The 25,432-nt window shown below is 38.9% G+C and overlaps 1 protein-coding gene across 3 annotated transcripts in view; it reads left to right on the forward strand.

Annotated features, from left to right (window-relative positions):
* The first annotated feature begins 237 nt into the window (after nucleotides 1-237).
* Nucleotides 238-25,432, forward strand: part of LOC110529906 (AT-rich interactive domain-containing protein 5B) — a 69,485-nt gene continuing 44,290 nt past the window's right edge. For 2 of the 3 annotated variants that reach the window (XM_021612563.2, XM_036986006.1), the window contains exons 1-4: nucleotides 238-343; nucleotides 655-909; nucleotides 7,152-7,386; nucleotides 19,231-19,461. In XM_021612563.2, coding sequence (XP_021468238.2) covers nucleotides 323-343; nucleotides 655-909; nucleotides 7,152-7,386; nucleotides 19,231-19,461 — 742 coding nt within the window. In that variant the 5' untranslated portion in view covers nucleotides 238-322. The remainder of the gene's footprint in view (nucleotides 344-654; nucleotides 910-7,151; nucleotides 7,387-19,230; nucleotides 19,462-25,432) is intronic. The other variant, XM_036986009.1, reaches the window with a different exon arrangement.

Below are 25,432 nucleotides of genomic sequence, written 5' to 3' on the forward strand. Positions count from 1 at the left end.
GATGCAGTGTTAATCTCATAGTTATTTTTGTCGAATTCAAATGATATTAATGGACACATGTGGTTTTCCTGATAGAAAAGGGACGATTTATGGGCACAATATTATCTAATGTTGATTCTTATTAGCTTAATTTATGCACAGCAACAAAAGCCATGCATTTGGTAATTGCGGAGCAACTAAATATTTTTGTAAGTGTTTAATATTATCCACAAAGAGCTTTTAAACTTAAAATAAATACAGGGTTCTTACAGGACCTTCGGCAATCCATTCAAGCCAACAAGTTTGGAGAGCGTGTTGAGTTTAATCAATTCAGAACGTCGAGATGGAGCCTAACTCACTCAAGGTAACATTATAATCATACACCAACATATTCTATTTTCGCATGATATTATCAATTTGAGGACAAACCTTTGTGTTTGCAGCTCATTTACAATTCTTTGGTGTTTTTGTTGTTTTTACATCATATTAGAATAAGTAAATATATAGTTACATGGTTCTAAATCAGTCCTAAAATCAGATGCAGGTGGTATTTTGTGCGTAATTTAATGATTTGTCAAGCCATAGTCATTGCGCATGTCGTCCCATTCAATGTTTCCACATTTTTGAATATGAATAACTCATTCATTAAGTTGCTTATTGCTATTTTCTCCACAGTGGGTAGGCTCGTCTTGCGGTTTACACGGACCATATATATTCTACAAGGCTTTTAAATTTCACCGGGACGGTAAACCAAGGATTCTGTCCCTCGGAGACTTTTTCTTCGTAAGATGTAAACCCGGGGATCCAATTTGCATAGCGGAGCTACAGCTGTTGTGGGAGGAAAGAACTACTAAGCAACTTTTATCAAGCTCAAAACTTTATTTCTTACCCGAAGATACTCTCTTGGGAAGGACAGTTAGTCATGGAGAGGTAATAACCTTCAAACATTCTGTTGATACTTCGATGTGGCATTTTCTGCATTCTTTGGTCATTCGTTGTATAACGTGCATGCATTATGTGATACCCACATTGATCCATCGCAAACTGCATAATGTGTCTGTCTATTACAGTGTTCTTGACTGCTTAGCCTATTTGTTCCTCATTGTGTCAACTGCTGAATGTGCAGTTCAATCGTATCCAGCTGTGCGTAATAACGCTCGTGTGCTGTATAAGGTTAATTGTATTAGGGGAAGAAAAATCCCCTACAAGTCCAGCGGGTAGGCTATGTCATTTTATTTCTTCATGATGCGTGTCAAACGGTGATGTTGACTGAAATTGCGAAATGGTAAAGCATATGAGATCAAAACGCCTCGATTCAACAACACCATAAATATAATCTTTCATCATATCAAATGAATGGCTGCTGAATAAGCGCACACAACCTATTGAAGACGAGTGCTAGCACGTCTGACTTGTTCTCAATTTGCATAATTTCCATGAAATCATTCGCATTCCTAACAATATGATATTGTTGTCAGCTCAAACGTTCTGCCCTCTTATCCAGAGATTAGGACAGGTCGAAATGACAAAGCGTTATAAAACAACATTTACTGTAGTCTGATATGTTGCCATTGGCAATATGATTAACTGAGGTATTTTGTTAAGTGGCTAAATATGACGCCTGTATCACATTTCATAACCGCATAGAGCGACAAATCTTGGTTTTGTACATTAATTTATTGTGGGGTATATAAAACAATCAAACATTTGCTATATGCTACAGTAGCCTAACCAAATAGGCAATTCTACCGAAACACATTTCACGATGCTCTTACTTGATTTTGAGGTCATATGAAATATGCCAGCGGTTGCATTTGTCATTTAGGAAGGACAAAGCCTAGTTTGTATTTGATTAGCAATGCAAACATAGAAACGGACTTTTCCCCTGCTGATGGTCCTCTTGTGTAATACAGTAGCTATCATATTTCCTTATAGTGGACACTGCTATGAATACATGTAATTGAAACCTTTTATTTTCTTCACTCAACTAGAATCATCCAAATCCTTACTTTACATTAGCCTTTAACACAATGTAATGACTTTGTAAATACTTTGAGTGCATGCACAGTCCATCATTAAGAAACACACTTGTGCAATAAGGGACAAGTCAGCCCCACCCCTTGAGAAGCCTGATTTGCATTGCAAAGTGTTAACATCACGCAGGATTGGATATCTGGACAATATTATTTGACTCCTTCCAAGATCAAAGGACAGAGTGACTCTAGAGTGTTGGCAGTTGGAAATGGATAGTTATAGCAATAGCCTAGAGCAGAGCTGAAGTAGAGTATGACACAACATACGATGACATCTAAAAGTGTGATGTTGATGCCAACGACCCCCTTAAATGTGATTTTAAACTTGATGTTCTCAGCAAATTGCCCTATAAAGATTACATTGGAATTTCACTCAAACAAGTAACTGTCTGCAGTTATTACCAGTCAGTTAATGATCTTTATTTTATGACTGCCCTAATATGCAAATCTGCTTAGCCCGAGACAGCTTTCAGTTTGTAAGATATATACGTGGTAGTTATAGCCTCTGACTAATGGGTACGTGTAAGACTACTTATCTACAGCACAAATGTGTTCATGTCATGAATACAATAACAAGTCATTTTCTCAGTGGGATAAAAGGAGGTTATAAATCTCTCTGAATATCCCTTCTTGAGTTCAATGCTCACCATATTATGTCATTTCCCCTCAGGCCTGGGTATTTGTATGCTCTTTGCCCCTCCCAGTGTAGGCAGGGACAAGAGAAACCCATGTCCTACTGTGCTCATTTTGCTTTCGCTGACAACCCTTCTACTCCACCATAAAGACTGACCGCATGCTATGTATAAAGGCATTGTGTTATGTGGCGCACCCATTATGATACAACCTCTATTTGCGTCTCTGCATTCTGTGGTCTGAGAACCGCTTCTTGCAAAGCAGTGACACAGTATTAAGTCTTACCCTCAACGCCCCCCTCCGGTACATGTTGGCTCAATACGCTGTCTTTTTTTGGCTCATGTTTCAAGAGAGCTTTTTTAGATAACACTTACTGCTACAACCATTTCAATGCTGCTACAGCTAATTGCTTGGGCCTGATTGGTGTCCTGCCTAAGGTACCCATCGTGGCAATAGACAATTGGCAAGTAGTCTGGTATTTTCTGTTCATACACTAATAATTTGTTATTATCTGTGATGTCACTTCTTGTTTGCCACTCTATTCCTGTAAATGACAAAGCAGTGAGGTATGAGAGCAGTGACTGCAGCAGTTGTATTGATTGCAGTAGAAATAAATGGTGGCATCTGTCCAGAATCAGCTTTGGTTTATGGCAAAAATCCATGCTTGTGGTGTTTGAGTGCTGGGGACCTGTAAATAGGGAAATCAGATTATATGTTGTTTATTTTCTTCTACTCTGATTTTCCTGGAGGGTGTATGTTTGCAAAAGTAATTCTAGCCATAGGAATGTTTTTGTTCAGTTATGTTATCTGGTAGTCCATATATACAACCAATAGCTCAATAGTCAGTGAGCATGATACCAAATCACCCTATTCACCCAACAATGTCACTAATTTAGGCTTGGGTGGGTGAAAACTATACCCCCACTGCAGAACAAGCCATTAAGTCAGAAACGTTGCCCGCACGTGAATTCCTTTTGCGTTTCGAAAATACATGTAAATTATTGTCAAGTTTTTAGGGCAGTACTGGGGATAATTTAAAATGTAATTTAAACTGAATGTCATGCCCTTCAAAGTAAAAAAAACACATAATTTTGGTTTATGTTATTTCCATACACATAAATGTGTTCTTTAATGCCGCTATTCTGTGATATATGTAATGATATACAGTGTTTTTTCCCTCAACACATGAAGAATTGGTGCTCTTTGGGTTGGTTTACACCTTGTCATTGACAAACCACTTTAACATCAAACATATTTCCCATAATGCATGACTCTAAAGCCCCAAGCTATAGTGGATCATTATAACCTTAGAGGACTGAAACCACAGATGAGCTGTTTCCAGAGAATGTACTTAGCATATTTTTATTCTTTAGTGAATGCTCATAGCACTGCTTCAGCCTAATATGATTTAGTCTGTGGTTATACACCCCACAGTCAAAATAAGTCAAATAGTATTCAGTTCTGTGTGTGTTTAAAGTATTTTTGAAATGACACACTGTACCAAACAACATAGTAGCTGCTTATAGTTTATGGCAGAAATCAGAACGCCAATATCTTGCAGGCATATATATTGTGACAACATATAACAACTATTTAACCAAGTTCTATTTTAAAATAGTTTCAGTAGAATACATCAGACCCTAGCCTCTCCTGTGCTCATTTTTACGTGGTTGAGTTTCGTTTTTGTCACTGTATCCAAGGTCAGTGTTGAGGAGAAAAGATAATGAACTCATATTGCGTTTCACTCTCTCAGCCTAGTGCACCAAAGAGCATTGTTCATGTCACCATGTCCATTACTCAATTACTAATCTCCTTTTGGCCCAAGGAATTCCTGGGTTGACCCCCTGAGCCACCAGACTGAAACCTTCGCAGCATGACAGGGGCTGACTGTGAGACTCTGACTCTTAACTGAAAGGCCTGTCCAACAAATGTACCGCTTTGCCCTACAATGGTGACATTTAGGAATGTCCGTTACTGTTCAAGTACTGTGGTGCTCTTTTCACAGAATGATATGGAATAATATGGATTTTATGGACATTTAGAGATCATGAAATCATAGCACAATTGTTGAATCTTAAGTCATAAAAGCACACCTTTCTATCAATTACACAGTTGACATTCCATACATGTTATATAGGCCTTCATGCATTATTTGTTGTAAAAGTAAAAAAAGGGAACATATCTGCTGTACTATTTCCTGTACTATCATGAACCTGTAATAAATCACATTGTAATATTATTGCTCCATAAACCACTGAGATTGTTGTAAGCCTAGTCACAATCTCAACCTTTATTTGCAGTCTGCAAAAATGATATAGCAACAACCTCTCTTGTGAATTGTTTTATTTGAAGTGTCACATCTTCCCATTGGTAGCCTACAGAGACCTCTGACCTATATGCAGCTTGGTGGTTTTATCTTCCACTTCCTTCCACTATCAGTACCTTAACTCTTTATGGTAACTCAGTGTGGGTGTTTCACTGCATTTAAATGGGTGTTGTGTTTTTGAACTCATAAGATAATGTCATGACAGCTGTTGAATGACAATCACCTGTTGCATTCAAGTAAAACACATCACAAAACAGGATAGTTTGACACCCACACGTCACATACAATTGAATGATGTTTGGGAAACATGCAGTTTAAATGTTTCTTTCTGTGAGGAAACTATACAGCAGTGTTTCCTAAACTAGGGGTCGCCTGATTTGAAAGTGGGGTTGCGAGATACATTTTGCGCTTGGTTCATAGAACGGTAGCTGCTAGATGTGGTTGTAATACACAGAGCGGTTTCTGTTTTCTTCCTACAAATGTGGCTCTATCTTTTGAATGGTTTAAGCTACAAAATATTATGACCCCTTCACTGAAAGATAAGACTCTCACGTATGTACATACTTTCCCCCTCTAGTATGCCCACAAGCCGTTAGAACCGAGTGGACAAGACCAGGCACTAAATCAGACCATCAGACTTCTACACAGATCATACATTTTTGCCTGATGATCTTCTGAACTTCCCAATACCTTTCTGATGTATTTCAGTCACTTCAAACCATATCGTCTTCATGTTGAAATCCTGTCAAAAATACTGCCAGACTGATTTGTAATAGACTGTCATAGCCCAAAGTAAATATTGGTTGATTGGTACTTAAATGGAGTTCAATGTTATTTAAATGTCTTCCTTTTAAAAAGAAGACAGTCATGATGCCAGCAAACAGTTTCAACCACCAACCAACCACCACTTGACAGCACATTATAGGAGTTTAAATAACCATGTTTATGTTTGCGTTTACTATGAAGACACAGATATAAGAAGCTAACTATCTCAGCTTTTCTTATTTACAGCTTTGTTTTTGATTAACTCAGTTTTGCTAGCGGTGTGGAACTGGCATTGTGCAAATTTACTCTGTATGAAACGTAATAAAGTCACTGTATGTGTGTGTGTGTGTGTGCGTGTGAATGCTTAAAGGGATAGTTTGGGATTTTGGCAGAGGCCCTTTATCTGAGTCAGATGAACTCGTGGATACCATTTTTATGTCTCTGCGTGTAGTTTGAATGAAGTTGCTAACTAGCGTTAGCGCAATTGCTAACAATCATTAGTGCAATGACAGAAAATCTTTGGGAAATACAGTAGACTTCCAGTCATTACGCTACCGCTAGTTATGATTGGCTCGCGAAACTGCCTCTAACTTCCTTCATACTGGACACAGATACATAAAAGTGGTATCCAAAAGATCATCTGACTCTGGATAAGTAGACAAAGGGCTTCCTTGCCAAAATCCTGAACTATCCCTTTAAAGGTTGCTTCAGGGGAGAGGTGTACAGACTGTTGCAAGGTAAACGTTAAAAAGTGTGTTTCTCCAGATGGACACATCTGTCCTCCAGATTCTGCAGCTTAATAACAATCTCCTACCACTCCGGCCGGATAACAAGCCCATTACTCCTAAAAATGGAACCACATTTCAACATTTCTATGCCACAATTTTTCCATTGGAGTTGCAATTCCTCAAAAGGGATAGATCAAAAAAAGTTATTTTAGTTTGCCTCAAAGGGTTGAAAGAACCAGGAACACAACTTGTTCAAGGGTTGTAGACTCTCTAGAGTATTACATTTGAACAAAAGGTTGCTTAGAAAAGTTCACCCTGGTTACCATGGCAAGCTGCAGATGTAGGATCTTAATTTGATCACAGGAGATGTTCAACTTGTAGTGTATTAGAGGTTTCAAAAGGCTTTGTAATTTCCACTTTTAAATTTCAGACTTGATTTTCCCTTTTTAAAAATGTATCAACACCTACAAAAAAGTCAATTAATTATAATATAATGATAATTCACATTCCTGTTGCTGCAAGATTATTTTCCTGGCTCCTGGCTCAAATTAAAATCCTGTATGACCCCATCTCTAATAGTAACTCTTATAATAGTCTTAAGATGGTGTTATGAATTGACATATCCCTGTAAATTTTTTCCCTCCTGACCTCACGCTCCCTGCCCTCCTTCTCTTGTCTGTCTTATAGCACGAGGTCATTGCTGTGTCAGAGAAGGTGATTGTTCGGTTGGAAGACCTGGTGAAGTGGACAGTCCCAGAGTTTTCGGGATGGTCCCACGGACTGCGGGCAGCGCCTCTGAAGCCCTCTGTCCTGAGGGAGCTGGGTGCCAATGGGCGCAGAGATGCCCTCCACAGATACAGGGAGAGCACCTTCACCAGCGGCCTCAACTTCAGAGACATCCAAAGGGAGAGGGCTCAATTGGGTGAGGGCAACTGCTTTCCTGTCTCTCAAGCCATTTTGTTTGTCTGTCTATGAGTAGTCAGAATAAGTACTAGAATTCTGACCATAACATTTCAGTTATACATGGAATTTTAACTATTTGTTAATACTTATAAGCCTCTTATAGATGAAGGCTTTGTATAAAATAGTTACCAGTTTGGATTACACATCACATGAATGCACTAACACATTTATGACCAATCAAACATTTTTCATTATGCATTTATTTTTGCTCATGTTACTGTTATAATTGCATGTACATTCCTGTATAATTGCCTCAAACCTCTGGCATCCTTAATTTGTACCATTAATGTCGTTGAGGTATTTGATAGCTGCATTGTGGTATTTCACTGCTGCAGTGAAAATAACATGAATCACAAGATATGAAGGAGGCTGATGAGTCATGCTAAGCCTTGCTGATATAAAACAAGGGTTTATTTAACAAAAGAAATGTGAAGGACTTAATATTCCCTTTGAATAACTATGTTTCCCCCCCTTCAGATGATAGTGAAGCAGCAACATTGTCATAGAATGTTAATGACACATACAGCATTCTCTAACTCCAATTTCATATTTTTCTATTTGGGTTTCTCTTTTTATTCGTAGTTAACAGAATACTGACTACAGACAACTTCAACTTTTTTGCAAAAATCTCCCATTGACATCAATACAAGATATAAGGTATAGTCAGTCACACATAGTTGTATCAATTTGGGATTGGGCCCAACATCATCACCATATTCTTGGCACTTTCTAGTGATACTTCTGTAATGTTTTGCAATAAAAAAAAAAATCCATTACCAAAAAAACATTTGACTAGAGAATGACTGAAACAAGCAACAAAATAGAGAAAAGGCCCCTTCAGAATGTGTTATTGATAGTTGTTATTGTTTGGGGGTTGTGGATGATTCATAAATCCTTTAGTAGCTGGAGAGCTTGCTTGGTTTTGCCTTTGAGTGTTATATTGCCCTTGAATACACTCTATATTGTTAGATTCTAAAGAGAAAGTGGATTGGAGAATCAATAATGGCCGCTTTGTCGTTCTACGACATGAGGAATCAATAGTGTGTGTGCGCGAGTGTGTGTCAGTGTGTGCGTGTGCATGCATGTGTGTCAGTGCTTCTCTATGTATATGTGTGTGTGTGTGTGTGTGTAGTGATTGTGTATTAGTCATAACAAGAAATAACGGAGGGATAAAAACAGCTGTATAGATTTATTTGATGTCAGTCAGTCTCGTCACCTTCTAATATTCTCTGTGGCTGTATGATGCTAATGAGTGATGTGGCCGTTAATGACTCCATCAGGCTGTGTGTAAATGCACTTGTCCCTCCAGTGGAGTATCTCCCTGGCTGCCTGCTGAATGTGCCTTGTCAGCAGAACTCCCCTGGCAGGACACCAGCAGCCCTAGCCCTGTGGCATGTGTTCCCACCCCTGCCAGCTTGCCGTTGTCTCTCTAACGATAAGAGAGGGATCATTCAACAAGGACACGCTATTCCAATGAGCTTTGGTTTGGATAGCAATATAGCTGTGATGAACTGATGATTGAAATTAAATATGAATTAAAGAGATATTGCAAGTGTTCATTGAGTGTCCTGCCGCTTTCCTTGTAGGTTTTGTTAGAGCTTCTGAATCATTATTCACATTTTTTGGGAAACGATCATTTATAACCCAATGAGTTTCTTATTGTCGGGAAGAGCTTTCCTGCCTTCTCAGTTCTACTCATAACATTAATGATCTGTTAGCTAATTGTTGTTATAAATACGAGGATGTCCTCTCTGGATCTTGAATATCTGAGCCATTTATTCATAAAAAAACAGGATACTGCCAGAGGTTACATATAAATCAATTGTGCATTAAAGGGTAGTACAGTGTGCTATTGTTATTAAGGGAGGCTTTTTTTTTACGTGAGTGTTTCCTAATGTTTCCTGGCAGACAGCCAATGAGAAGTACAGTGCATGGAAAACATAAAAAATGCTCTCTACAAATGTGTCATGAATAGCAGGATCACAGTGCTATTGTTCTTTATGTGAATTATATGATGTGATATTATAGCAACTAAGCTACATGCTCTGTTCACAGAGCATAGGGAAACAGAGGTCTCCACTGTCATTAATTAGAGAAAGAGTGCCCTTGCCTTGCCTGCTAGCTATAGCGCCGCATCGACCAGTGATTTTTAACAGTGTGAAGCGAGTTGAGATTGCTGTTATAATTCAAGTGCCATCTTGAGGAAGAATGAACTGTTTTCAAGGCTCTCCACATTCTAGAGTGCTGAGCAATATTACACTTATCTGGACCTGCAGCTGTAAATAAACCAATTCCACCATGCCGCTTTAGCAGGGAAAGTTTACATTCATTTCCATCCATCCCTAATAGAACTGTCCCAATTTTTGGCCTGTCGAAATTTGTTGTTCTATTCCAGTGGACTGGACAGGAAACGGAGAGATGTTGTGTAATACAGTGAGGAATACAGAGATTGTAAGAATATAATCTGGTGTTGAACGGACCACCTGTGTTCTATCTGATCAAGACCTATTTTCTATGGAAGATAGACATAGGAGCAACCTCAATGTGTTGTTACAAGAATAATGTGATATGGGCTCTCTACCGTAAAGGACATCTGGAAAAAGACATATGGCTTTAGATGTTGTCTTTTCACATTAGAGTTTTTTACATACAGTATATAACTGTGACATCAATATCTGCATCAAGCCATCTATTGTATGTTCCTACCATTTCCTGGTTGAAAAAATTCAAATAGTTCGCCTAATTTCAGTTTCTGTGACAAATAAGGCAAGTAAAGTGTAGGTGTAAAGCATCATAGTCCCATCTCAACTGCTGTGAAATATATTTTCCATAACCAATAATATAGTATTTTCAGCTGTTTGAAGCTGGTGTTCAAAACCGAAAGTAAAAGATTGAAAAACTTAACTTAAGAACGGGAAGCATAGAAATATAGCACATAGAACATCTCTACTGCTTTTTAGACTTGCTTTCGAGAGAGAGTGATAGAGAGCAAGAAGAAAGAGAGAACATGTGTGGATCATTAGTCATGATTCATCATTCACAACTGCCGCTCCTTCCCCCAGCAAGATTTGTGCTGTGACATGATGACAGGGATTGTGCAAGGTCACATTTTTGACTCTCTCTACCCCCCTCTCTTACTTCTCACCTAGCTGGAGGTCGATGATGAAATGATTTACAGGAAGCAAATTAAACCATGCTGCTTTCTAGTTAACAACACTGTGCCAACATATACATTCCTACTAGAATGAATATGGTATGTTTCACAGGTGCCCCATAGAAATATAATGAATCCAGTGCATAACGCATTATACATTATTTATGTCTGTCCAGATGCAGCCACTGGCAATCTTCAGAAAATGTTTCAGTGGAATATTTTAAATTGACGCAGTCGATGGATTATAACCTTCGCAGCATCTTTCAGAGTTCACCAAATTATTTATGCTGACACAGACCCGCAGAATGATAAAGAGAATAGAAAACAGATTTCTTTCACTGGGTTGAGTTATCCTGGCAATATACATATGATTGTAGTTGATGTTGCTTTTCTATTATACTATGGTAGAAAACCGACCATGAAAAATATTTTGTGATCCGATAGACAAAGGCATGGATTTGAAATGAAAGAATGTCTTGTTGTAAAGCATATTCTTCATTCAACTGTGTATTAATCCGATAGCTGCCGTACGCTCCCTTTGTCATTTTCTCTCCCCTATGCAATTTCCTCAAACTAATTCTTGGAACTATCCAAAGCTTTTGAAGTAATTCAATGGAGTGTTCTATTGATTGTGTGACTCTGATAGCAATGGGTTTTGGTTTATGGGCATGTTCTCTTCATTATTTTCAGACCTGTTGGAGAGAGAATCACAAGCTGTTTTTCCCTCACTGATCTGCTCATATCATTAATTCCCTTGACTGAAGTTTGGCCGGAAGCCAAAAAATTCTAAACGTGTAAGCAGTAAATTGTGTGGCGGGGTGGAAAAATCTATTAGATGTGGGGAGCGTTTGAGCATGCCTGGAATTTGAATGGGCCAGAAAAACACGTCCTAGCAGGCATGTGCTTTGTAATCAAATTTGGATTCCGATGGCAAAAACGGTTTAGTAATTTAGTCCTTTCAAAATGTCAGATAATATTTGTGTAATTTCCAGCTGTTTTTTTGCCTGTGTGCTCCAGGGGGTGAGAGGCTTTGCTGGTGGATTGTTAAACAATGAGTTTGGATCCCAGGGGTGACCTCACAGAGGAAGTGAAGGGTTTTGTCTGTCCATTAACTGGCTCTGAAACAACAGACTTGTTATTGATGTGACCTCTCCTAGAACATAAAAGGCATCCCAAACAGCTAGTATAACACTCACACACTATGCTAGTGACATAGAGGGAGCATTATTCCATTAAAATATTCCCTAATCTGGTTGCCTTGATTGGATTAGTTTTGTTAAAGTTGAACAGAAAAAAACTATAAAAATAGACATCAACATGGACACACAGACAGACCCAAATACTCAGACACCCACCCACACACATACCCTTCTCTTAAAGCCATCATAGTGACATTATTAATTTCAACCTGGGGGCATTCATTTTGCTTGCGAATAAACAATGTGGCTTTTATTAGATAGGTTGCCAAGGCTTGTTGAGTCAGTATGCCTTACCCTTTAGTTTTTATTGCCAGCCAATCATCCCACCATAATGTCCTTGAATATTTCATGAGAACATATATTAGTCCATCTGTGTTATGAATGCATTTCAAGCTGCTCCAGTTGCAGTCTTTTTGTGCACATTACAGTTACAGCCTGGAATTCAATCAGATCTGCACTGCGGGCAACCCATACTGCAAAAACAGCTTTACCATTCATATTCACTGCATAGGAACAATGTCATTGTTGTCAGTGGGGGGTTATTAGGGCTGTCAAACTCAGGTTAAATTATTGCCTTTCCACTGACATTGTTTAAAAAAAGTTTCAACATAAATCACAAGTTGCAGTATTCGTACATCGTCTTGAATAATGTGCATATTTTAAATGGCACGGTTAGTTTTCGCATACAAGTGTTACATTGCATGAGGAAAATATCACCCAATTCGGGAAGTACTTTTGGACAGTTTGAGAAATGTTTTGTTGTTTCTTAAAAAGTATGATACTTCTCCCCGTGAGAACAAAGAAAGGCACAGGGCTAGTTCATAGACTGTTTTCCGTCCTGTTGTCCTGGCAGTTATTTCATTTCCGTCCTTTGTGTGTTGGCCACTTGGTAAATCCGTATTATTCAGCAGCTCTGTTACTCTCCACCATTTCCCCCAGTCATTTTTGTGAAAACTCATTAAAAAGTGAACAGTTTCTTTGAGGCATAGATAGTGGATCTTTTGAGGAAGTTTGTCAGTTTTATTTGTGCGTTGTGTTACACATCAATATGAACAGACGGGCTAATAGGATATTTTAAAATGTAATGCTTCAAGGTTTTTGGGGTACAAAAAAACCTGTTTCATCAATATGGCGCTAATGTCATTATTCCGTTAGTAGAAATAAATGTTCCAGTAGTTGTTCTTACATTAATCCATGTAAATTGTTCATTGTACTGGATGTAATTATTTAAATAGGTCCAGTTGGCTTAGCCTATTTACTGTTTATTTTAAGCTTCCCTGTACAGATCTGCTGACATGAGAGGTTCTTACATAATGACAGGAATTCACAATGGGCTCTGTTGAGTGACAGCCCCCACCCAGTCCTCTCTCATTATAGTCCTTAGAATGGGAAACATGCATGTCCTGAATAGCCTGTTGTTTTCTCCCCTTTCCTTTCTGTCCTTAACTGAAACATATTAAATCATGTTCCTTTCTATGTCTGTATCCCCTCAGTGGTCTGCCATGATTTACAATGGGGGGCTTTGAGGAAATATACACAGCAAGTTTCGTCAGGAATGGCATGTAATTCCCTCTGACCCAATTCCCAATCTTCAGATGAATAGTTTTCTACCCTTCCCATGTAAACCTCGACTAAAGTGGGAACTCTGTGTCCCATTAAAGGTACATTTAAAGGAAACATCACATCCATTTTATTCCAGAATGCACAGAGAATGTACAGGCCAGGAACTCAGTCATAATCTTTATGATCCAAGATCACAGCTGCTCAATTGAGTTTGTGTCGAACAACGGCGCGTGACAAATGGAAAGGTCGGTCCATCAGAAGAGATTGTATATTATCTTCTGGGAGAAAAGGCCTTTAGATTTAGACATAGAAATAGTGGAATTAAATGCCTCAGATTTCCCCTGACCTTCTTTTCATCCTCAGAACTAGTCATTTACACTGAAAATCTCCTTTGGGCAAGGTTTTCTATGTAACAGCCTGGCCACTGTTAATAATTTGTGAATGAGGAGTAGCGCAACAGTGCAGTATCTAGATTGGGAAAGGCAAACAGAGCCATTAATCTCTCTGGATGAATAAAACAAAGAACAAGGTGCAATGTTGAGGCCTGTTTACTACAGACAATAGCTATTGACTGTCAGTTCTGTAAAATCTCTGTTTCTGCTTGTCTAAGTTGACTTTCTTGTTCCTACCAGTAATACCTCACTGGTATATACAATTATGGGTCTCATGTTTGGAGTATGATTGTGGTGATGCAGGGTTGAAGCTATAATTTGGTTCAGGCTTAAAAGACCTCTGGAACATTGGGATGCTGCCTTGTTTGTAACCGCCATAGTCTTTGATAGTCAAAGGAACCAATTTGGCACAAGGAGCTCTGAATAATTTTATCATGTATTACAGAGCCTATTAAATGCAAACTTTTCAATCTAGCAATCAATAACACAGACAGCTTACACTGGCCCCATGCCAATGACATTAGAGCTGCTAGCGCTTGTTGCTAGGGAGCAGAGCCCGCTTAGGGGAAGGAATGTTTAATGTAATAGAATCACATAAATCAACTCAGGGAAAGTGCTCTTGTTTTTTTCTAAACCATTTGAAATGGGAGTATGTTTTTGAAAATGTCGTTTATTGCAATTTTTCAATGCAAACTGTGAGAACATCTGGAACCAAATTAAGAAGTGTTCAGAGCAATTGTGCTGCGTTTTTTTTCTGTACGCATATAGCTGTCCTAAATTCTTGCGCAGCACACTTGAATAAATTGAGGTGAAAATTATATAAACGTTTCTTTTTTGTTTCAGGACACCCTCCCCTCCCCCCAATCCCCCCCAAAAAATAGAACAGAAAGAGGCACTTTAGTGCCATTAGATAATTAAGAACAGGAACCAACTTGCAGAGATAGCAGCCCTCTGCTGTCCTTCCTTCATACAGTTTTAATAGAACATTTCCTCTGGGCGTTTGTGCCCTTTTGTGAGAAAACCATTCCCTTTGAAGGCTTTACAGATATGCCTTGTGAATATAACGGCGACTAATAGTTATCTTAAGGCTGATCTAAACCAGGAAATGTTTTGATACAACTGATATTATGGGTTGTTGTGAAGAGGCAAGTCAATACTTGATTGGAGCCCATTGAATCATGGTGGCTACATTATGCGTCATGAATATGAAGGGATAAAAGAAAATCTCCCTAGAGAGGAGAAGCTAGTCGTTACTGAAATATGATTGTCTTTTTGCATTCCGTCCAATATTTATTACTGGCAGATGCCATGCTTTTTTGGTTCAATAAAGACAAACAGCTTGAGAGCCAGCCTGCATATAGCTCTCTGTGTCACGTCCTTTATATGAAAACCGTAGATGCTGCAGGAAAGAGAGGCGGATGAATCAGAGAGGTGTTATACATTATGAAAGGAGTCTTGGGTAAATGGAAACAGGGCAACCTCTGAAATCAATACAGAGCTGAACAGCAAAAAAAGGCAGTGGATGGGGAGAGAATACAAAATAGTCTCCTTGTCCAGTTTCCCTAGTTTATTCCCTGTACTTTGATAAGCTTTACATTTTGTTTTGATATCCGTGCGGTACCTACTGTAAGAACAGATATCAATGTGTCGCTATTGGCTCATAAGACTAGGCTCCAGTAAATTCCTTGTCTGGTTAGATGATGTGGAAATGTTGACAACAGCAAATTTCAGCCGAGTGAGTGATTTAGGACTTAGTGACTGAAAGATAGTATGAGAATAATGTTTTTCAGCATTTTTGCCTCAGTGAACAGAACTTCACTCACGGTGTTTGAAATAGTTTTTTCCCCTGGTGCAACGATTTTAAGCTTGTTTGAAATGTAAGCCATACAACACCAATTTCGTTAATACATTGGGCTGTTACCTAGCATAAAACATTTTTTTGGAGTCTGTGTTGGAAAATAGATGTTCCTTTACTCTTCATCATGTAATCTTTGTTGAAGGAAACCAAGAAGTAGGTTTGAAAGGGTTGCTAGCATTGACCGGAGAAGTGGAAAGCAAAAAAGCTCTCATTGCCTATGGTTGTTCAGAGTAATGGTGATGCAGGAAGCAGCAGTATTATAAATAGTAGGCCTATATCCCAGAATCACCGACCTTGACCTTGAGTTGTCTTGGAATTGGAGTTCTGTACTTACTTATGCAGGCACTATAATCTATCTGCTGTATAATTATGGTTGAATAGCATATTTTGTAATACACTCTTATATGTCCTCGGTTATGAATAGTAATGAACCGTCTTGAATGGTTATGATGACATCCTGTCACATTGTGTTTATGCTGATGATACAGACCCTGTTGTGTATGTTAGCTTTGAGATGACTTGACGATGCATAAAAAAAAAATATATATATATATATATATATATATACATACATACATACATACATACATACATACATACATACACACACACGTTACATGGTAGTTTAATCATCACAGAAGGGCCTCTAGGTCCTACACTAAAGGCTGCTTGTCAAAACCAGCTGCTTTAGTAAAGAGAGAGAAAGAGAAACAGCATAATGTTCTTTCTCTCCGTCTTTCAACTCTCTAGTGACAGAGCTAAGGCCCCAGCCAATTCAAATTTGTATGTAAAGATCCTTTATTTGAAAAGATCAGATTTGATGAACAAAGGGACATTAAGTGTGTACATACCATTCCATTCCATTATATACCATTCCATTATTTACCATTACATTATATACCATTATATTACATTATATACCATTCCATTATTTACCATTACATTATATACCATTATATTACATTATATACCATTACATTGCATTACACACACACACTCTCTTGCACACACCACACGTTTTCTTCTTCTATCTTCGTCAGTACCTAAAATTAATTTCCTTTCAAAATCCTATTTTCCCCTAAACATAACCCTTACCCTAACCTTAAACCAAACCATAAACATAACTCCTAACCACTAACCCCTTATCCTAACCCCAATTCTAACCTTAACTGTCACCCTAACCCTAAACCTAACCCCTAAGCTTACAATAGCCTCTGTCCTGATGAGGACATGGGAAATGTCCCCACGAGGGAGAATTTTTCTTGTTTTACTATCTTTGTGGGGACTTTTGGGAATTTTAGGTCCCCACAATGTTAGAAGAACCAACACACACACACACTTAGTCCTACTATACAGTAAATCCCCCATGGCTTCTTCCCCAAATTGAATATAATCAAAAGAATGCTGGGAGGGCCCTCAGGAGATTGCCAGGTTCCATAGTTGGCTAGTTCAAATAGAATCCTTGACATTTGGAAACAAACCATGTGCCACCAAGCAGTAATTGCATACGACCACAGAAACACACATCTGTGCTGGGTGTGTTTGAGGATGGGGGCTTTCATTGCCTGCCTTTTGAAGTATTATTAATGTGTAGTTATCTGGCTCTGTTGTCTGTGAAAGGTACCTGTATTGGACTATGGTATCTAATAGGGCTGGGCTGTGGACACCAAATTGGAGCAAGGTGTGCCACCAAACCTTGTTCAATAGAAATGCTCATTTTATATTCAGATCATATTTCATATAAATGATTATCATCAACAGTCAATAATATTGATAACTATGATGAATTATTCTCCATATCGCCCAGAACCTAGTTCAGGTACTTCATATTAAAAGTATCATTGTTATATTGTGGAATGTTTGAGTAGGTGCTACTATAGAATGCCTACATTCAAAACCTCATTATGGATTACACCTCTGGCTGGATATGTGCGAAGAAATGCCATCCAGGGATTATTCAACATATTCAGTCTATACTTATACTGTATGCAGAGTGAAAGAGAGCAAAAGAGAGGAGTAGGGAGAGAGAGGATGGTCAATTAGTGTTTAATTTCTGTGTGTGTAAGGTTTCCATTGTACTAGTCTACCAATTTGACCAACTCAACCTTACTCTTCTGTACGAAGGTTGCATACATGGTGGATTTTTATGCTTAGATGGACAAAGGGGTATATATTATTCTTTCAAGGCTAACAGTACTTGTTTGGGCTCAATACTAGTATATTTCACCACTATAAAATATATTGTTTTTCCTGTCACACAATTGCATGATATGCTTATAGATTGGGATGGCAGGTAGCCTAGCGGTTAGAGCATTGGACCTGTAACTTAAACGTTGCAAGATCAAATCCCCGAGCTGACAAGGTAAAAATCTGCCATTCTGCCCCTGAACAAGGCAGTTAACCCACTGTTCCTAGGCCGTCATTGAAAATAAGAATTTGTTCTTAACTGACTTGCCTAGTTAAATAAAGGTAAAATAAATATGAGGCTATAGGATCTGTGTACTGCAGTGTAGTGTAGTGACGAAGGCATAAGAAGCTATTATCTGATGATAGCACCAGCAGTAAACAAAGGGGTTAGCTTATTTCAACCCTGCAGGCGTTACACAAAACGCTGAAATAAAACATGCATTACCTTTGACGAGCTTCTTTTGTTGGCACTCCAATATGTCCCATAAACATCACAATTGGTCCTTTTGTTTGATTAATTCTGTCCATATATATCCAAAATGTCCATTTATAAAGCACGTTTGATCCAGAAAAAAACAGCTTACAAAAAATGCAACGTCACTACAGAATATTTCAAAAGTTGCCTATAAACTTTGCCAAAATATTTCAAACTACTTTTGTAATACAACTTTAGGTATTTTTAAATGTTAATAATCGATAAAATTGTAGACGGGGCAATCTGTGTTCAATACAGGAAGGAAAACAAACCAGCGCCACTTTTCACGTCTTGCGCAACTCACAAAAATGTACCCAGTTTCTAGTTGGCCTACTTCTTCATTGCACAAAGGAATAACCTCAACCAAATTCCAAAGACTGGTGACATCCAGTGGAAGCGGTAGGAACTGAAAACACGTTCCTAAGAAATATCCCTGGGCAATGACAACCCAGGGAACAGAGAGAGGAAAAAAAAATTCTGAACAGTTAGTCCTCTGGGTTTTGCCTGCTACATAAGTTCTGTTATACTCACAGACATGATTCAAACAGTTTTTGAAACTTCAGAGTGTTTTCTATCCAAATCTATGAATAATATGCACATCTTATATTATTGGCATGAGTAGGAGGAAGTTGAAATTGGGCACGCTATTTATCCAAAAGTGAAAATTCTGCCCCCTAGCCCCAAGAGGTGTTAAGGGGCATTTCTTACATGCTTGTTTTCCTAAAGTGAGAAATCCTGGGAAAACTGCTGCTTGAATTTACTTATAAGTTGCTTAACACCTGCCAATCTAGATGTGAAGATATTTTAGTTGTCTTGACATTTGCCTCTGCTATTATCAGTATATGTCATACATAAAGTCATACTCATTCCCGTATTCAAGTGAAATGTGTCATTATCAGGGGGTGGGGGTGGGTTTAAACTATATTTGTTTGGAACTAGGGCTGACTGTTTGTTTGAAATATTGTTTTGCTCCAGGCCAGGAAGATGACGGCAGGAAGGTTCTGGTGCTGAGCTATCCCCAGTACTGCCGTTACCGCTCTGTCCTGGCCCGGCTCAGAGAGCAGCCGTCGGCCCTGCTGACGAACCACACCGTGCTGGCTCTGGGCGGTATCGCCTCCCTACACAGCACAACACGCATCCTCTACTGCAGGGACACCTTCGAACACCCCACCCTGCTGCAGAACGAGAGTGTCTGCGACGAGTTCGGTAAGTCCCAAAATGCTAGGGTGCAGGAAGCACCTGCTCTGCTTTAAAAGGTTTTCTCCAATTTTGCACCGACTGAACACCGCACAGGGTTGAGGTCACTTCCACTTTGATTCAAGTCACTTCGAGGGATGGATTGAATTGAAAGTCTCTATGTGACCTTGAATTGAAATTCGCTATGTGGACCTGAGATGATTCAGTTCACTTCCAAAACGGACTGAATTGAAATGGAACTGACCCCAACACTGCAAAACACACCATACTGATGAGTATCATCTGTCCTTAAGATAGTCTTTGTTTAAAGGCCCAGCGCAGCCCAGTGATTTTCCTATGTTATATATATATTTCTACAGTATGAGATTGGAATAAGCCTGTGAAAATTGTAATAATTCCCTTTTAGTGTGAGAGCGGTTTGAAAAGACCTACTGAAATTTCAGCCTGTTTTGGTGGGATGGAGTTTTGGCCTCCCTAGTGACATCATCAGGCGGTAAATTACTTATAGGTCATTATCAATAACACGTCACAATATGGCGCAGAGCGTTTGATTTGTCTGCAAGGAGAACCCCAGCTTCGCTAAAACCATTGACAACTGCATGCCATTTTTAAGGATATATTAAAAAAGTGAACTATTTGGTTGTAATTTCATCAGCTCTTGAAGAGAATAGTCAGAACTACACAGTTCTGATTATTCTGGGAAAAACAATTGCGCACATTTAGCTCTATCATCTCTCAATATTGGCCACCATTAATTTGATATTTGTGTAATATAAATTCAAAGTGAACTATACCTGTCAAGTGTGAGTGATTTAGGTTAATTTCCTATCCTTTGTGGGTTCTGCCTGTCAAGCAGCATAAGGGCGCATTTTCCGATGTACTGTTAGCTGGTAATGTTTACTTTGCAAGCTACCGGTAGAAACTTTGCACAGTTGGCTAAACATAATGGTAAGTCAGGGCCTCCTGGGTGGCGCAGTGGTCTAGGCTCTGGGTTCGAGCCTAGGCTCTGTCGCAGCCGGCCGTGACCGGGAGGTCCATGGGGTGACGCACAAGTGGTCTAGCGTCGTCCGGGTTAGGGAGGGTTTGGCCGGAAGGGATATCCTTGTCTCATTGCGCACTAGCGACTCCTGTGGTGGGCCGGGCACAGTGCGCGCTGACCAGGTCGCTAGGTGTACAGCGTTTCCTCTGACACATTGATGCGGCTGGCTTCCGAGTTGGATGTGTGTTAAGAAGCCGTGTGGCTTGGTTGGGTTGTGTTTCAGAGGATGCATGGCTCTCGACCTTCGTCTCTCCCGAGCCCGTATGGGAGTTGTAGTGACAAGACAGTACCTACTAACAATTGGATACCACGAAATTGGGGAAAAAAATAATTTAAAAAGTGCTAAGTCGAACTAATGTGTTTTTTTCCTCCAACCAGGCCTCCCCTTTTCAACATTGTTTTTAGTCACGATTGCTGCTGACAGACATGATAGGCTGCATTAATTGATTTATGGACCACATCAAATTAGCTAGCTAATAACAGATCACGTTAATATGGCTAATTAACAAGCTACATTTCAGGGGATATACTAGATGGCTATATTGTTCGATTTGCTTGCCATTTATAGTTGTGATGACAGAAGTCTGACTGACAACTTTAACAATGTCAAGCTCTTTCCAAAAGCATAATCTCGGATGAAGCAAGCTAAATATCACATATTGCTATCTAGCTAGCTACATGCCAAATAGATAGGCTACCCTCAAGTGTTTGAAATGAAATGATTAATTGATGTTTACTGATTATGAAAAGCATGTAGTTACTCTGATGATCGAGCTTTTAAATGTGGAATAATCTGAACTGTTGTTCTGACTATGCTCTTCAAGAGGTGATGATATTAAAACCAAATACACTAATATATATATATATATATATATATATATATATATATATATATATATATATATATATATATATATATATATATATATATATATATATATATATATGTATATACACACACAAGTATATGGACACCCCTTCAAATGAGTGGATTCAGGTATTTCAGCCACATTGTTGCTGACAGGTGTATAATATCGAGCACACAGCCATGCAATCGCCATAAACAAACATTGGCAGTAGAATGGCCTTACTGAAGAGCTCAGTGACTTTGCAACAAGTCAGTTCATAACATTTCTATGAAAGCTCGTCGCCATTGGACTCTGGAGCATCTGGCAGTCCGATGGTCGAATCTGGGTTTGACGGATGCCAGGAGAACGCTACCTGCCCGAATGCCTAGTGTCAACTGTAAAGTTTGGTGGAAGAGGAATAATGGTCTTGGGCAATTTTTCATAGTTCGGGCTAAGCCCCTTAGTTCCAGTTAAGAGAAATCTTAACGCTGTAGCATAAAATTACATTCTATATGATGTGCTTCCAAATTTGTGGCAACAATTTGGGGGAGGCCCTTTTCTGTTTCAGCATGACAATGCCCCCGTGCACAAAGCGAGGTCCATACAAAAATGGTTTGTCGAGATTGGTGTGGAAGAACTTGACTGACCTACACAGTGTCCTGACCTCAACCACATCGAACACCTTTGGGATGAATTGGAACGCCGACTGCGAGCCAGGCCTAGTCGGCCAACATCAGTGCTCGACCTCACTAATACACTTGTGGCCCATGATTTTCAAATGAGATGTTCGACAAGCATGGTCATGTAGTGTAGTTATAACAGTTATTCAAAATGGCACGTAGTTGTCAATGGTTTTAGTGAACCCCCAGCAGCCAAATCTAACGCTCTGCACAATATTGTGACGTTTTAGTGATAACGACCTATAGACCAATAAAAAAAGAGTTCCAAACCTCTCTGCCAATAACATCTAGTTTTCAGTTTTTCCTTCCCCACTCAGACCACTCACAGATTTTCCTAGTTAAATTCTTGCTTGAGAAATTGATCTTTGCTAAAAAGCTGCTTTTGTTTCTTTTTGACCATTTTGATTTAAAACAATCACAGTAAGGTACATAATTGATTTGATATTGAGATAAAAACGGCTGGCTTTAACCCATTTTCTTTATAGCTTAACTCTTTGGACCTTTTGAATTATAGCTTAACTCACCGTAATTGTAGAACAGGTTAAAAAAAATTGGAGAGATTGTCTGTGTGGGTAATTTAATTTTAAAAGAAAAATGAGGAGGTGAGGGGAAACTGTTTTATGCGTAGGAAAATCTGGTATGAATGAATAGCAAGCTCACATTCTCCTGCTGCTCATACTGTTGGCTCATTGTGCCAGCACATGTAAGTGTCACACCGCATTCAGGCACAAGTCTTTTTCACTCTCTGACTGAAGTGTCATTACGTAAACACCACTTCTTTCAGTACGCCACATTAATGTGTGTTTCATTCGTGTTAGGAAACATTAAATTCACCCATGTTTAATCCAGATTTGTATTAGGTCAAGTGCCAGGGGCAGTGAATAATGGGCCGTTGTTAAAGCTAGAAGTGACTGGAAACGATTGTATTTATGCTTTTCCAATGCTAATCCTGACCTTTAACATTGGCCAAGTCTTTTTCTAGCATTGCCCATTTAACAGACGTTCTTTTTTTATTCAAGTGAATTGACAGCCACCTCACGGTGTGTGGACAGAATGTCATTTGTGTCACTGCAGAACTACTGGAACACTGCTAATAATTTAAATGCTGCTATCTAGAGAGGACCAAGGAGTGCCACTGTCATTTAGAGAACGTTAAGGGTTTATTTTGGTTTGGTTACTCAAGGCCCGTGTAATAGCAGGGCAGCTTGACATGATGTCACTTAGTATCATGTACTTACTTCCTATTTCCATATTCATGTAGCCTCATTTCTACCAAACTGTGGAGAGGATGATGACAATGTGACTATTGCATATTATTATCATATTTTCTGTGAACATACTCTTCTGTACAACCACACAGATATGACGGAAGAAAAATGAGTCATTACATAACATATTCTACAAAGAAAGGTTTGAAGAAATGTTAGCGTTCCAAGACATTTCCTCTGGGAGATAGTTAGAGGCAGTAAGATTAACTTTGCTCTGTGGTAATCATACTAAAATTGTAATTCTGTGGTTGGAATATGCTGTGAGAGAACATGTTGTCTTGAACATTGGTATAATTACATGCCTGGCAACAGTGGAACCATGCTTTGAGAATATTGTGAGACAAGTTCTTATTTTCCTGCGACAAAGTAATAATGTTGCTTACCCTCCCTGCCCCCACCTCTGAGAAACATAATACCCATTGCTTAAAGAAACAGTGTTTTGAAAGCTGATGAGGTACTTATGTTTGAGGTGAAACTACAGGCTCATTCGTTCGTTTAGTCTTTTATTCAAACTGCTATGTCTGGGAAGGAGATAAAATCTATATGTTTTTGTGCAAAAACTGTTGTTATTGTTTGCCTGTTTGAAATGTTTCCGCTCAGATTTTGGGGTTTTATGTTTATTAAAGTGGAACATTTTCTGGAATCCATCTGAATCCTTTTAGTAATCCTCGGGGGGGAAAGATTTATTGCTGGATATTAATGCTACCCAGATGCATAGATCCTAAAGAGATTCTATTTTTATCGTATTGTGAATTGAAGGGCACTCGCTCTGGAGTGTAAACTTTGTAAATGTTCCTGTAAAAGCACTGTAGCATGGCCAGGATGAGAGCAGAATATAAACACACTGATAAAGGAGTGATTTCCTTTGTGTGCCTGTGTCACTCCCCTCCACTGAATCCCAGTAGAGCTGGAGATTGCCTAAGACAGGCCCATTTTTATCCTGCTAAACTGTTAACATGTGCTCCCCTATAGATTGGAAGAATTCCTGCTCTGAAACCTTTCTTCCAAAGCTAAAATCAGGCTATATAGCTGCCACTGTTTTAATGTATTTGGGTAATCATAGAGATGTAATTTTCTTATCTTTTTGAACCTCCCATCAATTCGGAACTGTGTTAACCATGGTCATGCATTTTTTATCATCCATATGCCATATCATGAAACATTAGATTAAGGATTTAAGCATGTGAAAAAAAATGTTTTCATGTTAAGAAGAACCTCACATTGGTACTGAACTAAAAGCATTTTCAGTCCACTGATAGCATGTGTGGTGAAGCATAATATCCCTTGTTTTGTATCCTAATCAGAAACAAGCTGCCCAGATGCACATTACTACAGGCCTTTTGTCTGTACATTATTACAGGCCTTTTGTCTGTACATTAAACAGCCTGGAGAGGTATGATTTATCTGGACAGAGAGAGTAAGGAGAGGACTTTCACAGGCTCTTGAAGTCACTTAATTCCTACACAACACATCGTATAGAGGTTGTGGAGTAGTATGCTGGGGCCTGGAGTCAATGAGTCACAAGGGATGATATTACACACCGTTGAAGTTTGTATTTTAAATGGGAAGTTTGAGTGAAAATAAGGCCACATGCAAAAATGGATGAACTTCCCCTTTAAGTGCGTTGTGTGGGCAGTCTTTTGCTCCTATCATATTTGCAGGTAGAGGAATGTTGGTATTTTTGAACATCATTTATGAGTATCGTAAATAGCATCACTCTTACTAAACACTACTTCCTCATCACGGTACAATGAAGAAGGAAGGCATCTGTGTTATTCAGCGAGGGAAACATCTCACTATCTCTCAGAGGAATAAATTACCCTACAAACAGACAATAGGTAGTGGAAAAGCATGCCCTGACCTATTTGAAATGAGTATACATTTATTATTTATCACCACCACAGTTTAATGCTCAAAGATTTTACATGACAAAGTCGTCACAATAGCTCTTTGGTTAACTCAATCCCATCAAATGTAACTGGAGCATAATCTATTGGAATGCATTATGGTTTATTGATGTATGGGTGTGTTTATTCATGCATTCATTTATTTATAGGTCGCTGTGATTTCTCCTTTCCCGGTAATGAATAGCATAAGTCTTGAGCTCCTCCACTGCTGGGTAGTTATATATGAAACAGATTCTTT

Source organism: Oncorhynchus mykiss, chromosome 1 (assembly GCF_013265735.2).
Source record: "Oncorhynchus mykiss isolate Arlee chromosome 1, USDA_OmykA_1.1, whole genome shotgun sequence".
In the NCBI taxonomy this organism is placed as follows: domain Eukaryota; kingdom Metazoa; phylum Chordata; class Actinopteri; order Salmoniformes; family Salmonidae; genus Oncorhynchus; species Oncorhynchus mykiss.